General features: G+C 43.0%; 1 protein-coding gene across 1 annotated transcript in view; it reads right to left on the bottom strand.

The window, feature by feature from the left end:
- Positions 1–16,946, bottom strand: part of CNTNAP2 (contactin associated protein 2) — a 1,301,514-nt gene that overhangs the window by 636,119 nt on the left and 648,449 nt on the right. Inside the window, exons 6-8 of the mRNA XM_087820965.1 lie at positions 16,332–16,516; positions 9,926–10,069; positions 8,843–9,107 (exon numbers count right to left, since the gene is read on the bottom strand). Coding sequence (XP_087677091.1) covers positions 8,843–9,107; positions 9,926–10,069; positions 16,332–16,516 — 594 coding nt within the window. The remainder of the gene's footprint in view (positions 1–8,842; positions 9,108–9,925; positions 10,070–16,331; positions 16,517–16,946) is intronic.

Below are 16,946 nucleotides of genomic sequence, written 5' to 3' on the forward strand. Positions count from 1 at the left end.
GTTAAAGGGGGCAAGGAGTCACCACTGACCATAGATAGAAAGCAGTGCTTTCCCTCCGGAGCGGCAAGCGCAGGGCTCGCTCTGTCCGGCAGAGGAGGCGCCGTCGGGTGTGAGCCCTTCAGGAAGCCACCCAGCGGGAGAGGCTGGCGCAGAGCTCTCGGTCCCCTGCAGTTCCACCTGGCCCTGAGAAAAGCTCTGGGCGGTCGTTCATTATACGGTTGACAACGCAGGTGAATTTCCCCACCTTTTAACAGTAGTTAAGCTCTGAGGAACTCTCCTCACGGGATTCGCCGATTAAATCTTTTCTATTCCAAATCATTCAAGCATGGCAAGGGGAGACGGCAGCGTCCTCGGTGAGGAAGTTGCTGGATTTTAAGGTTTCCGCTGCACTACGTATTAAAGCGTGCGCGCACCTACACACTCCGGCACATCCACACAACTGCCAGCCGCGTGCACTGCCTCGATTCGCCCCTGCACAGCAGCGGGGGTCACGGGTTCCAGAGGCTTGGTTGTGCGTTTCTGCCCCGCAGCCAGCGGGCTGTGCTGTGTGGTACGCTGCGCTGTGCATCACACGGCCGCTCCAGGGCCCGACCACGGCGTGGAGACGCAGAGCATCCTCTTTGTCTTTCAGCTGCCTACGGGAAACATCTCCTACAGAGCCCATCAAGGGCTTTACTTCGCCCGTCCAGCCTTTGCCAAACAGCGCCTCTGCACCTGCGCCCACGGTGCTGATTATCCCGCCTGCCCGGCTCCTGGAGAGACTCGCCTGGGGGTGCTCTGCACGCAGGGCCCTCGGCAGCGCGGCCCAGTCAGGAGCGGTGGTCACTGGCTCCGCGGCGCCCATCGCAGCCGGATTAGCGCCCTGCACGTCCAGCCCGTGCGCTCCATGGTCTGGTGTGAACAAAAGACCAACAGGTACCTTGCTGGGGCTGTGATCAGCAGACAGAGGTGCCATTTATTCCTCTATGTCCACATACAGCTCCTCCTATGAGGTCACTCTGAGGTGCCTGGTTGGTCGTTTAGTTATCTAACAGGGAAAGTGTTACTGCCAGGAGTTACCAGACAGAAGCAGCCAGAGACGGCACGATTCGATCGCCCGAGAGACACGTCTCCCCCGACCAACCACTCGGTGAGGCCCCGTCAGCCGACTGAAGGTGTCTGTCTTAAGGATGGACAGAGCTGACCAGCGATAGGGGTCTTAAGTAGAAGGTAGGAGGAAACGGATTCCCTTCCTTCTCTCTGGAGTTATCATGTCGAATGCTTTCCCAAGCCCAAAAAAGAGAATTAAAGCTAAAATTAATTTTAATCATGAGCAGCTCTTTCTTTGTATTCTGTGGGGGGGGGGGGGGGGGATAAATAGAAAGGGAATAGGACTAATTTCAAGGATTTACTTCGTGCCATGCTCCTGAGAATACATTTTTCGGCAGATGTATATGCGCTTTAATTTTATTAATGTAATAGTTTACCCAGCGCAGCTGTAGGCTCCAATAACTTAAAGAACAGCTCCTCTTGCTATAAAAGCATCACATCAAAATTCAGGTCTTGATCAATTTCACACATATTAGCCTCCCACAGTTAAGCAATTATTTCCTCCGAGATACTTGCTGCTCTCATTTCACAATGAAGTTGGTTCATATAAAGCGATGAAGACAACAGAATTATAAAGTTACAGTTTATAACATCTTGGTGCCAGTTCATTAAAAAAATCAATCAAGTGGATATTTGGAAACAGGCCACACTGCACCAGGCTCAGAGGTAGATGGGCCGAGGTAACAACAGGATTGTTGTCCTCAAAGAGCTTAAGGAGATTAACCATTTTCACCCAGGGGAGGCAACTGTCTGGACAATATAAGACAATGTCAGCCAAGTAGAAACATTATATGTGGTTTTGAATTTTTGGAGACTTTGAGGTCACAATGGATGAGTGTTTAGGCTTTTTGGGGAGGTCATGTGAGTCTTAAAAAGTGGGGGCTTCATAGAAGATTTTTAAAGAAGTATCTTTATTGTTGAAAGAATTACAGATGTCCCCTTTTTCTCCCCCATTGACCCCCTCCACCTGGTTCTCACCCCCTCCCCCTCCCTAGGCCTTCCCTGCACTATTGTCTGGCCATGGGCTATGCATGTATTCATATAAGTTCACTGGTTAAATTCATGGAAGATTTTTAATCGGAATAGGACACCATGCAAACAGGCATTTTGGAATTTTAATCGGGAGGGCGTTGGTGGAGTAAGCTGCTTTAGAGGGGCAGGAGGAGGGGAGAGGAGCACACAAACTGCAAGTGTCCAAGTGTAGACCAACCAAAAACTTCAGCGATGGAAATACTGGTCACTCCTCTCTGCCAGGTGTCCTGGTAAGGTTTGGGAGCACAGGCATGAGTAAGTCCTGATGACAGAGGGATTTACAATTTAGGAAGGAACAAAGAAAAATAATTTTTATTCGAGATATGAGTACTCAAGGGAGGCATGTTGTTCTCTGGGGTTTGAAAAAAGGAAATGATACTAAATGGACACTAAATGATATGAAAACCGGGTCTTGAAGGGTGAGCAGGAGTTGACCAGGGCAGCACCCAGAGGAAAAGATTCTTGACAGACAGTGGAAAGTAGTCAGAGTTCATGGGGTAAAGCAGGAAAAACTGGGGCCAACTGCTCCAGGTGGGCTCAGGTTGTGCACCCTCTGTACGGCAGCTAAGAAATTAGGTCTTCTGTTGTAGGTAACGGGAGAAAATTAGAGTATTCTCCTTGTCTTTTAGAAATGATAACTTGGATAGTGCGAGAGAGGGTGAGAAACAATAAGGGAGATCATCTGAATGGCTCCTTGATGAATCCCAATGACACACAACATCACTGATGTGGGTGCTCCCCCCGACAAATGTTCCAGATGCGTCCCATTCGATCGCGCCCATCCTCTGGGGATGGAAGCCCATGTGTTGAACGCATGTGAGAGGCAATGCAGGAGACAGACCATGAGAACTGACTTCAGACTCAGAAGTCCTGAGCTCCTTTCCAAGCTCCACAATCTCACAGCTGGAGAAGTCTGGGCGAGTTATTCTATCTCTATGCCTCTGTTTCTTCATCGATACAAGACGGATGGTAATGGTCTTGATCCTGACGAGTTATTGAATTAAATGACTTCATACACTGGTGCACATGAGCTTCATTTAAACAGGGACTGGAGCAGAGAGAGACCTCAATCAGGGTTAGCCACCGGGAAATCTGAACCCGGCGTCTATGCCTATAACTAGTATGTATTAATAACAGATGCTGATTGTGAAGAAATGTTCTTTTCAGCAATTAGGGTGGCCTTGACTGTATTCTCGAGCGATGACTTTTTGAACTGGGATAGGGAAACGATGGGTGGACAAGGTACTTCACAACAACTAGTGGTACTTGCTGCATCTTCACACGAGCCAAGATGCAGCACAAAATTTGATTTTTTCAAAGTTTTGAACTTGGGTCACTAGAGGAATGATTTTAGCATTGATATAAATGAGCGAGAAAGAAGGTTTTAAACGTAACTCACAAGGTCACTGGAGCATTAAGCAAGATACTTAATGTAATATAAAAGATTTAGCACAGTGACCGTCGTGGTGTAAGCAGGTAATAGCCATTCGTTCTCATCATGGTCATCGTCGCTCTCTCCGGACTAGATGAGAAACATCTCATTTCCTCCAGCCATTTAGTTCCTCGGTAAAGAGCTGGGTGAGCAGATGAGTAAGCACCACACAGGAGCAGGCTGGCATCAGCCGCTGCTCCCTTCCCTAACACAGCAGCTTTCCTGACTCCGCCCCCCCCCAACCACTAAATGTGCCAGCTCCACTCTGCTAGACTCTTGGCCGTGATGTGAGTTGACCATCTATGCCCAGCCAAAACGAAAGTTCGGGGCACTGGGTGTAGTTTACTACTTCCCAGCCTGTAATCCTCCCCTTGTCTCCTCCCTCCAATTAACTATGTTTTATCTGTACACCCAGAGGCAATAGGAGTTTTTTGACAGAGAAGACAGAGTGATGTTGAGATTTGGCAGAGATCTGCACAAGGATTGACAGAGGAGACATTTCAAGTTAGGAGATGGTCCAAACTTATGCCCAGGGGACACAAGGCAATATTTGTAGGCATTACAAGGTTGCCACCTAGACTCAAGTCAGCAATTTCAGGATTCAAAATTAAAAAGCAGAGAACTGGAATGAGGGGAGAGGAAGATGGCCGGGCAATCAGCATGAGCAGTACTCCAGTATGTAGGCAGAAAACTGGCAGGGGAGTGATTTGCCCAGGGGTAGCAGAATCCCAGCCTCTGGCCAGAGGTTCAGCAATAGGGCTCCAGCCTCTGAATGGATCCCAGAAAGACTGGAAGATGTGAAGCACTAGCAGGAAGAATGGGAGATTATCAGCATCTTTCAGAAACATCACAAGCTAATCACATGCTAATAAGCATTACAGCCAAGATCTAGGCAGGACTTTACCTGTGAAAACTAGGTCAGGAGTTAAGAGGAGAAAGCAGCGGCTGCAGAGAAGAAAGAGGACCCAGGAATAACTAGGAATTCAGTTGTCAGAAGTAGGGTCTATGCTTGGGCTAGAAAGGCCTCAAGGGTAAGGTGTGGGAGTAAAATACATCATAGAACTCAGTTACAATAAGACACTGGCCCATACACCTAGTTACTTTCTGATACAACGTTACCAAAGGCAAATACTTCCTGAGCAGTACTCTGTGGCTCCTGGAAAATGTTCTCGTTAAGAGCTTTCATGAACAAAGGAAAGAATCTGAGACACTTGCGGTAGACACCTCAGAGGGTATCCTGGGGAGTCAATCTTTAAGTTCATCTCAGGTTTATTTCAGAGGTTCCCAAGGAGCTCTGCTGGAATCTGCAGGAACCCTCCCCCAAGGAGATCCACCTCCACAACGAATTATAATGAAGCAACAGATAACCCAATGACTCGAAATTCTCCACACGTGGCATAGCTCAAAATTGCTTAAAAATTATCAAAGAGAAAAAGGTAAGTGATAATCCATTGTATTATCCCACAGTCTAAATGCCCTGGTCAGTTCGTTACCTCAGGTAGTTCTCAGCCTCCGTTTTACCCACCTACGTTTACAAAATCGTATCCTCTCCTTGCCACTTTCAAAAACTATTACACACACAATCATGTTTCATCCATGTTCCCTGAAAAATGCACAGGCTATTTAGAATGTCCGAGAGACCTTGTGGAAACCAGAGTGGATATCGGGTCTTGAAGTGTAATTATAAATTAAAACGTCCCCTTTTCTTCGGAAGGAGGCTGAGGGGGTTAAGTCAATATCTAACATCCCCAGCCTCCTTCCTTTCAGGCTGGAATATAATGCCTCCCGGACGTGACAAGGCACCACCATGCACAGGACTATAAATAAAGGTACATTGCCACTGAGCTTCATGATGATAGTGCAGCCGCTCTCTGAGTTGAGATATAAGAAAAAGTCCTTTGGGGAAGCCACCCGGGAGCAACTCACACCATGGGTCTCTCACAGCAAGTCTCCCAGTGAATAAAATAAGCAAACCGCGCTGCAGTAATGCCCAAGGTTATCCATTATTGTATCTTTACACCTATTAGATCCGTAGCCATCTCACTAACCAAGAGGAGCTATGCTGTCCTAGAACGGAGCCAGACTCCTCATTAGAACGAGCACGGTGCTCCATCTCCCTCTAAGATTCCGGAGCCACACTTTGTCTTCTGCACCCTAAAGTGATAGGTTTCCGAGGTTTTCTCGAATGTCTTATATAAATCCATCAAAAAGTAAGGAAATCTAAAAATTAATTTTCAGCTCCTTTTTACATGTATATGAAGATTATTTGGAAATAAAGAGATTGTATTCATTGATTCATCATAAAGAGAGAATGGATGGATTTTATTTGTGTGGAGTTACAGTTCTCGGTTTGCAAAGTCCCATGTCCCTTAAGCCGGTCCTGGAAAATGTGCTGCTGGAGATTCGGTAGAACTACATGCTGCGCCAGTGTCCAGAGTTTCCGTTGCATGGTGGAGTTTGAATCCTATGTAGCATTAGGCTAATCACTGTCCATTGTCCACTGTGTGGGTGCCCCATGGCCAGGGGCCACGTGGGCGAATGCAGGGGAGTGCGCCCCCTGCAACAGGAGTCCCGAGAGAGTGAGATGGCCAAGAGCACAAGAGAGGGGGCTTTCTTTGACCACGACCTAAGTATCTCAGATTTCGAGCCCTTGTGGCAGTCACGCCTGTTCAGGCCACTGACTCCCTCCCCCAAGTGTGACTGACAGGTCAGCATCTTCCCACGTCACCCAGACCTTACGGGGCATGTGTCTACTGTCCAGTCCCTTCCCGGGGAATAGACCTGGGAGCGCTGACTGCAGCTTCCTGGCAGAGCTGTACAAATGGCATGCCTATGTTATCTAGTCCCTCCTTTGCTCCTTTCCTGTTCAATAATAACCAGATTACTGTAACGGTATCAGAAGAACCTTAAAAAACTCCAACACTTCAATTGAGAAGACAAATCTGTAGGTTAGTGTTTTGCAACTGTGGGTCACCACTTGTTTTTAAGTCAGGAAATCATTTAGTGACAATTATTTTTAATGGAAGAGAAAACAAAATGAAAACATAATTATTAGAGTACATCTAAACTTATTTTTCTAAATTAATTATTTTATCATTGCTGCGACTTACACTAAGCTGCTTTTACACTGAACTGAATTTGGTAAAAAGCATTAAAATGTAGATGAAATTATCCTCTGTGTACTGTGTATATATTTGTAGGATGAATGAATTTAGTTATCACATAGTGGATTCCCTTGTTCTTTCTTTCCTTTCCTTTTCCATAAACACAGTTTAAATGAGTACAGGATACAGCTATTTAAAATGTATGTGTATCTATTTACTTACTAAAATTTCTCAAACTTGAGCAATGATATCAATGAGATCTTAGTTTTCTCTATATGTATAGAAAAAAAGGGAGATATCTGAAACACTAAGGTATTTCCATTGTGATATATAAGAGGGAGACTATGGAAATATTTAGATTTCATAGCAGTTTCTCTTAATTTGCACGGATTCCAGGCTAAATTAACACAAATTTCTAAAGTCCAATGTTATTGTACTTAAGCAGATCTATTAAGGTATATTAGTTGTTAAATGTTGGATTTCTTTATTCTTTATTTTTAATAAACACAGTTTAAATTAGAGGAGAGTATCTTGGCCTCCCAAATTAGACTAAATTCAATTAGTAACTGTTTCCCGGTCATTATGTTTAAGATTCTCTTCTTTCCATTATAATGGTTCCAGGAAGCTGGGTTTGCAAGAGCTCTGCAGGAGGGAGGCCTTGCTACACATTTTTATGCGTTTAGTTACTAGAAAAGAATCATTAATCATGGCAGAATTTAGTGCGTTTTCTGACCATGGTAAATATTTATATGTGTATTTGTTTTACGTGCTGTTCTGATCTCTCCAGATATTTTCTATTTGCTAAATCTCCCCAACTGAATGTGTCCTGGGGAACAGTGATAAAATATGGTTGATCAATCATTTTGGCTCTGAACATTCAGGGGGTAAAAGCAAAACTAAGAAAGCAAAAAACGGCAAAAGGAAATATCTAGGTAGCAGTTCACACCAGCTTCTGATTTCAGAAACACCTCCCTTGAATTCAGTAACAGTCCATTGAGCCCTGCCATACAGAAACACAAAGCCTATTGACAAAGAAGACTTATGTCCTTCAGCAAGAGATATCCTGTCAGTGAGCACTAGTCCAAGGGCCACTGTGCTGAACTTGACAAACATTCCCGGGGCACCTCTTCTGTCACAGGCACTGTCCCATATGCCAGAGACAAACCAGGTGTGGCCACTGCCCTCGAAGAGCTGACCACAAACAGGGGAGGGGAGATGAACACAAATAACACACCGTGTTAGGAGCAATGCCAGGGGTCCACATCTGGCATCACCAGTGGCCTCGGAGCCAGCAGTCATGTGGCTGAGCCCTCAGCCATGAACTTCTTCTCTGTGTTTTGCCCATCTGCACAAGGGGCTCAGAAATAGGATTTTTCTCCCTGTCTTCTAAGGAGTCCTTTACAAAATAAATACAATTGCTAGAAACATCTAGAGAAACTGTGCAAACATTTTACCGCTTATCAGTCCAACATCATGCCAGATTTTTCTTTGTTTGGAACATCTCACACTGTAATTTCAACTTTCTGTGTATCACATTACTCAAAGAATATTCCAACGTTGCCAAGTCTGTTCAGATAACAGTGTCGCCTAAGCCTCCATTTATCATACCGATATGATGTCAGGTTTAAAAACTGCCCTACTCAGTTGATACATCTTTTACTCACCCTTGTTTGCTTCCCCCCCCGGACAATTTGCACAAATTTAGCAAAACCACTTTGACATTTCGATTCAGGCAGTTGAATAGACCTCTGAAGTCATAATTAAATTTTTATAATTCTATTACTAATAGTAAAAGATATTTGAATGCCCATGAAGTCAAAAAATACCAGATACTACTATGTTAGTAAAATAAACATTCCCGTGTTTAAGCATAGACTATTCACTTAAAGGAATATCAATTTCCCTATCAAATAGGAACCAGCATTGATAAGAAATAGAAGATTCTGGTGGCCTAAGACTGTCCCAATCAATTCTTCTTCTTGCCCACCCCTCACCTTCTCAGTAAGGTTCCAAGTTTCTCTTATTCAATCAGCACTCAGAGCAACTGAGAAAGAATCTCAAAAGTCTGGATCCAAACATAACTAGCAGCCAGTAACACCAACAAAACACAACAAAACAAACACAACTTTATCTGTGGAACGGCCTTAGCCCTTTCAGGAGGCAATGTCAGGGAAGTGTCACTCACCTGAGGAAACATCTATTTGGCTCATCTTGGTCTGTGTGATACTGATGTGGACACCAACTCTGCTTTCAACGAGGTCAATCTCCACAGTGCCCAGGTTATCTGCGAAGTGGCTGAAGAGCAGGAGGCCGTTGGGGTTCCAAGTCCTGAACTGGAAACTGACTGCAAACAGGTCCTGGTGGGGCCGTCCGGGCACCTCCAGGTAACTGGTGGCGTTGAAAAAGACGGGCACCGTGTAGGGCTCCACGCAGGAGAAACTCAGGTTTCCCTGTAAAACAGAAGGCTGTGCTTGAGGGAAAGGCAGAATAATATAAGCACCCATGGAAGACAGCAGACAAAGCTGCAGCTCTCCATACTCCAAAGCAGGGCTGTGGCCTGTCCCAACCTCACAGGCGGCAGCACGACGCGAACTCAGCAACTGGTACCTTGGCATGAGTCTCCGTGGAGTGTGTATCTAACAGGGTGAGAAGTCGGCCATCAAGTTGAGGGATGTGACAAGGACAACCCATCACGGGCCTGACAGGCAGGCGGCTGCGACAAGCTGACCAGGGCGTGGGCTGTGCATCTCTGCGGGCTTCGGTGCGGACCGCTGGGCTTTCTGAGGACGGCGAGGTGCCGCTGCCCCCCGCCTTGCTACAGGTGCCTCAGCCTGCTCCTGGGTGTCCCATTCAGACCTTTATTAATATATTACTCTGGTCGCAGTGGGAACCATGGTCATTTGGTGGCTGTTTATTACACTAATATGATGGGGCAAAAAATCTTGGGTTTTATATCCATACCTATGTATAAATATTAGCATAATTTTGATTATTTCAGATTATTTTGTAAGTCAACTTCAAATATCATTTAAATTCCCATGAACTGTGCTTAAATCATAATGAATTAATGCTTATGAAAACAGTGACATGAATGTACAAAATTAACACAAACAAAACTTAGGAAACTACCCCTTCTCTCTCATATCCCTCCCCCCCCCCCCATTTTGTACAAACAAATTTGACACACTGAATTTTATATTGGGATACACTGAATTTTATAATCCAGGGTCTGAGTACCTTCTTTCTTTTAAAAATCTGAAAGTCTTACCACATTTGAGGGCTCCAGCTTCTTCCTTCTCGCGAGGTCCGTTATGTTGATGCCATTGTAGTTGACGCCCTCCATGCAGCCTTTGAAATTCTTCCTACTGCTGGAACTTGGCTTGCCAGAGAAAGGGATGCCTCCAAAGGTTATCTTTGAGAGAGAAAAATTAACATTCACACTGTATTTGACTTTAAAAATAATAACATTCATAATAAATGAGACAAAACTATTAATACATGCAAGATCGGTTATCTTTACATCAAGCAATATATGCAGACATTTTTCTCTCTCCCAAATCTGCTATATATAAATTTATTTTGTTATTAAAGTGCATAATAGTGTCATTAATTCTGACAATTAGATTATAACTTGAACAAGAAAATAGCAACAATCCCTCGGATGTTTTCTACCCAAAAGGCATTTTATAAATTTCCCCAGAATGTTTCAAAACATTTTATACAGCAAACATATTTTATTAAGCAATATTAAAAATACATTTTATGTTCATCCTTCAAAGACATACTATCAATAAATGCTTCTAGTCATCATGGGATAACCAGCACTAATATATGTTGATAAAACTGCAGCCAAAAGCAAGGGATATTGTATTTACCCAACATAGATGTATTGTAGTCTAATGATCATTAAAGTAAAAAATCCATTAGATGTATGGTGAATACAGGAAAAGCTCATGAAGTCTCATTAATATATTATATATTCTAAATATGTCTTTACTGATTTCAGAGAGAGGAAGGGAGAGGGGAAAAAGAGATAGAAACATCAATAATGAGAGAGTCATTGATCGGCTGCCTCCTGCACACCTCCTACTGGGTGGGGATCCAGCAGGGAACTGGGGCAGGTGCCCTGACTGGAATCAAACCACGATCTTCTGGATCATAGGTGGATGCTCCACCGCTGAGCCATGCTAGCCGGGCTTACTACTATATTGATTAGGAACATCTTAGAACTCGGGTGATATAACTTAAGAAGTACAAGCTCACAGATATTATAGGTCTTCTAAATTCTAAGGAACAGGTCAATATTTCTTCCTGTGAATCTCTAGCTACTATCATCTATAAAAAAAGATTATGTATTTTTTCATATATCTTTGGTCAAATTACAGCATTGCAATATCATTATCATATAATACAAAATCATACTTATTTACACATTGCCAATTATGGTATTTACTGCTAATAATGAATTAGTAGCAAATGAATCTACTAATTATAGCTAATTAGTAATATCAAGATATATAATCTTGATATAGTAATATCAAGATATATAATCTAGATGTTATATGTGTTTTTATTACCATTCACTCTTGCCATTATCCATTTTCCTTACAAAATTTTGAAAATGAAAGCAATAGTTAAGACAGTTTTAAATGTCAAGACTTCATGTTTGATACATAAGGCAAAAATCTCTGTGTGCTAGGAGGACATTAGAAAATTATGTCCTATTATTTAGCCTCATGGCATTTTAAATGCTTAATTAGATTTAGGGGGGCACAAGTTAATGATGGTTTATGAGATAATATAGAAAAAATACCTCACTTAATAAAATAAAAGATGGTTAGCTGTATATCATTTACCATAAAGTTTATATATAGGACAAAAGAAGAAAACTGAGACTATATTTAAAAACTAAGAACACTACAAAAGAAAACAGAGAATAGCCAAAATAACAGAATTATTGAAAAAAATATTTTCAAGTGGCATTGAACTGAACTTGGGTAGACACAGGTGTACCTAATACCAAAGGTAAGAATTACGGATACTTAAATGGAGTGTTTAATTTCCTATCCATAACTTATTTCATCAACTTCTTTCCCAGTTGATAGCAATAGCATCTTCTATGCTTAATGACATGCAGCATCCTTTTTTTCAGCTTAAGTAAAGACGGCACTATTATAAAGATGTGCAATAATACATGAATTAAAAGGCAGAGATGCAGCTCATTTCAGGATATACTATGATCCGGGATGGATTTTACCAAACACTCATAGAAGAACTAACACCTGTCCTTCTCAAACTATTCCAAAAAATTCAAGAGGAGGGAAGACTCCCAAGCTCAATTTACAAGGCCAGCATTATCCTAGTTCCAAAACCAGATAAAGACACAGACACGACAAAGAAAGACAATTATAGGACAATATCCCTGATGAGCGTAGCTGCTAAAATCCTCCACCTAATACCACATTTTGAACAAGGGAACTGAGTCCTGGTTTCAAGGTGTTTGACGCCTTCTCTGTGTGCAAAGCTTACCTAGGGCTTTTCATTTCCTCGGCTCTCAGCAACCCCTGGCGCATGTCCTACCTTAGGGAAGACGCTCTGGTAAAGCAACACAGGCTCAGTTTACCAGACTCCTTGCAACTAAGAGACACAGGTTCCAATCCCAGTTCCTACTGTAACTAACCATATGACAATGTAACTAATTACTTATTTCTGGTTATGTATTATCAGTGAAATAAAGTGGCTGGACAGCAAAATACTTTCTGATACTATATCTATTCTGATAGTAAAAAACTTGCAGTTGTTAGATTAATCTTCAGGTATTCCTATGACCCATATGATTGACTTATTGCTGATATTGCCATTCGGTCACAACCTGGACTCTCATAAATAGCTGCATTAGTCATCCTGTTAGCTACCAAGGGTTTAAAAAGTGCCACTAGCTACCTCTAAAAGCCCTTTCTCCAAACTGTCTGGAGGGGAAAAAATGCTTTTTAGCTTCACACTACTCCCTAGCCAATATATGGCTTTTATCAACCATATGATGCATGTTTTGGTCTCATGAGATTTAAGAGAGAGGGCTGTGTGTGACTCCAAGAACTACAATTAAAATGACCTTCCTTCACGCTCTCCCCTTCCCACTGGCTGGAAAGCAGCATGGAGTGTAAGTAGCCGCCCTGGAGTGATCTGCAGAGGGGATGGAGGAGCAGCAAGAGAACAGCAGGCGGGGTCTTGCTGAGCGGGATGCTGACATTTGAGGCCAGGGCTACCTGCCTAGGGGATCCTTTCATATGACATATAACAAACATAGGTTTGTTATGTGCAGTGTAACTGATACACATGGTCATTTCTATCACTTCCTGTTGCCTCCTCACATAACCCTATAGTAAATATGCTATTATATTCATTTTGTAGAAGGGGGACATGATTTGGTCACAGTCACACAACCAAGGAAGGGCAGAGAGGGATTCAAACCCAGGCTTTTCCCTCCAGTTTGAGGCCATGCAATGGATTCTCTCCATAATTCTAGCCAGGTGCTTCAGTGGATAAGGGGGAGCCGTCCTCTACTGCAAAGCTCAATTTACAAGGCCAGCAGATGCACTGCAGAGGCAAGGGGTAACATCCCAAGCGGGGTATCCCGCAATCTGGCTCGAGGAGCGAGAGAAGCCAGGCCCCCGCCAGTCACTGGCCTGCCCTCTGGCTTCAGTGGCGGAGGGGGGGACAGGCAGACCTGTGCGCCACCACACCCTCCACAGGCCACCTTGCACTGGCAGCTTGACTGCAAGTGGCCACTGGCTTTCTCTGGTGTGAAGGGGCTCCCGAGGGGGGACTGAGGTGAGCTCTGAAGGCCGTCTCCCAAAAAACTCCCACACTGAGTTTCATCTAAGGGGACAACTTGTTTCCTAGTGCGTCTTTCACGATGCGCATCTCTGGGAGCGTGATGGGTGTTATTTCATTCCTCCCTGGCTGTGGTGAGCTGAACCCGGCTCATACTGGCCCATGAGTATGACTGCTAAACCTAGCCATTGTTAAAAATTAAGTGATATAAGTTTCAAATGAAATAAATTACATTAAACAAAAAATAATAACTACTCAGAACTCATCTTTCCATTTTCCTATCATGTGTGCTCCTGATTTACAGTTATGTCTAAAGGGGGGAAATACTATACAATGGTGTGACATAATAAATATATTTGGTCTTTGTCCCCGGTTCCCGGCACAGAATCCCTAAAATCCTTGGAATTTCCTGAGTGACAGGAGGGTTTGTCATTCATAAGAAGCCCCCTTTGAGGTTTGAGTCTAGTTACTGTATGGGAAAGCCAAGGAGCCCTGTGCAAAAACCCTGGGGCAGACTCTACTGTAGCCCCTCATCTTTAAACAAATAAGCAAGGAGAGTCCCTTTACATTAAGATAAACGTGTAGAGATAGACCAACTGCTTTTACTGTAGCCCGTGACAGTAACTGCAGTACCTAGGAGGAGAGGAATTAGAGGGAGCTCCGCAAAGACAAGGAAGCTGAGTCTACACTGATTGTTTCTTAGTAAATTTAAACTTCCTCCCAGTGTCTCTCACAAATATGTCCCAGACATTTGAGTCTACAGATGAGGTTCTCAGACAGGGTACTGTATCTAGACGGGCTTCAAAGTGTCCACAAAACTGCTGACCCTGTATGGAAGGTGTTGTGTGGGAGTGAATATTCACAGATTTCACCACAGACTCGACTGGGGCTGTGAACCCCAAATGTTTAATTCTGTTTTTCTGAAACTGGAGTTGTGTTTGTTTGTTGCTAAAGTTCCAGGATTTCTCATCTCTTCTCTGGTACTCCAGGCTGTTAATGCACAATGACTAATTCATCCTTATGTTCTCTCAAAGTGGGGGATAAGCCACATGAGCCAATAATTATACTAATTTAGAGAAGATATAAATTTCTGGGATTTTCACATTATTTCCATTTTAACAATCATTTTAGCTTTAGAGAGACTTTTTTTGGAGAGGCAATTATTTCCTGAATACTCTGAATTTATTTTAGTATTAATAATGTCTTCACATCAGGGTTTACATATCATATTCTGTTCTAAATTCCTATTTAGGGACATATGCAATAATATACTCATAGTGCAAAAGCTTTAGAAACTATTTAAACATATAAGAAAACAGAAAACAGAGTTGTAAATCCTGACTTTTCCACTTATTATTTTATGGTGAGTATATTTCACATTCTTAATAATTTATATAGAGAGATAGATATTAATAACACACATCTATGTGAATGTGTATATCTGCAAATTTAAAACTGGGGGCCAAGGCACAGTGCAGTGACACAGCAAACTCCAGGGGTGCCACAGTGCACTTTACATTTTATAAAGCAGCAGCAATACTTCCTATCTTTTGGACACTGTGCTAAACACTAGCTGGAGGTAGTTCCCCGCTCTAAGGTCCTGCTACATTGCTTTTGACGATGTCCTGTCTCTGAGAAGCTGAGATTTTGGTCATCGAGCTGATTAAATCAGTGTCACATGAAAGAAAAGTAGAACAAAAAACAAAGGTGGCAGTGTCCACTCTGATCCCCAAACCGGAGACGATGTCCACTGCAGGTGCACACAGGCCATTAGTGAATAATTATCATGTAAGAATAAAACAAAATTAGAATTTGTTCTTTTATTTTATGTGTATTTTGTTTTTCAAATGGCTACTAAGTTCTTAGGGCATAAACATTTATTAAGCTGTTTGGTTCTAACCACCCCGGAAGGGTCCAGATGGCTGTGGGAAACTAACACGGCACAAAGGGTGCCATGAACTGAGAACGTCTGGAAACCTCCAACTGACTGATATTCCTTCCTGTTTACTTTCCTGCGAGGCTCTGCTTGCTCAGTTAGCTTTATCCCTTTTCTTAGTATACGCTGAGAAAATATGCTCTTACAGAACCTGCATTCCTCTATATGACTGACATTTTAGAATGGACAAAGGTTCACTTGCTCTCCACACAATGTATTTAGAAAACTAATGTGCCAACCAGTGTATTATGAGAATATATAAATTTTACTGGACCAATATTATTGCTTTTTAAATCTTTGATCATTTGGAAGGTAAAAAAAAATCCTATTTATGGACAATTTCTTTAAAATATTCTATATTTTAGTTTCTTTAGTAACGATTATATCTGAGAAAATAGAACTTGTCAAAAGAACTATTAACAGTCATGAATATGTAAATGGCTTAGTATAAATCAGAACTCAGGATTTCTTCCCCAATATTTTGTAATAAATATTAGGCAACCCTTTGTACATAATATGGCATATTATCAGGTAAAACAGGTGATTTATAACTAATGAGCAAGGGACAGATTATAACTGAGATTTATTCAGGACTTGTTAAGTAATCCTGAGAACACGCTAGATACTCCTTCTCTTCAAACTGCTCCTCCGGTGCCGAGGTCTGTAAAACATCTCAAGTATTTACTATTGAAACATCTCAAGTACTTACTATTAAGAATTTACAGAAGGATCAAATGAACTACGTTAATAATCAGGTTCTGCAGTTGCAAGTTTATTCTTCTTTGCAGAATGAGATGAAAATGCTGCAGGAAGGCACATAATTAGCACTAACACAACAGGAGTGCCTGGGGAGGCCGAGGCAGCCACCCGGCAACTGAGCAAAGCTCTGCGTCCTCAAGCTCACCTCATAGTCCAAGTCCAGGTAGTCGAACTCCCCGTTCGTGCGGAAGTGCTGCAGGCTCCTGTCCAGCGTGAGGTCAATGCTCCGGCCTTGGCGCTCGATGACCACAGAGTGCCAGTGGTGATCATCCAGCAGGCTCCCAGTTGTCACGGATGTGTGGCCATATATGGGGCCCAGCTGGTTGCTTCCTGCATCATGGGAGTGGAAGAGAAACGAGGTGATGACACCACAGCTCTGGGTAGCAGGAGACCTTGTATTAAAACACTAACAGCCCAAGTGCCCATCAGTAGATGAGTGGGTGAAAAAGCTGTGGGACATGTACACTGGAACACTATGCAGCTGTAAACAGAAGGACCCCTCACCCTTTGGGACAGCATGGAGGGACCTAGAGAGTATTATGCTAAGAGAAATAAGCCAGGCAGAGAAAGACAAGTGCCACACGATCTCACTTACTGTGGAATCTCAGAAACAAAATAAATTGACAAACAAGATAGAACCACAGACATGGAAGCATGAAACAGACTGACAGATCTCAGTGGGAAGGGGAGGTGGGGGTGGGAAGGGATTAACCAAAGGTTTCGTGTATGCACATACGCAGAAACTGCGGACACAGACGAC

This window comes from Miniopterus natalensis, chromosome 10 (genome assembly GCF_054644295.1).
Source record: "Miniopterus natalensis isolate mMinNat1 chromosome 10, mMinNat1.hap1, whole genome shotgun sequence".
Lineage (NCBI taxonomy): Eukaryota > Metazoa > Chordata > Mammalia > Chiroptera > Miniopteridae > Miniopterus > Miniopterus natalensis.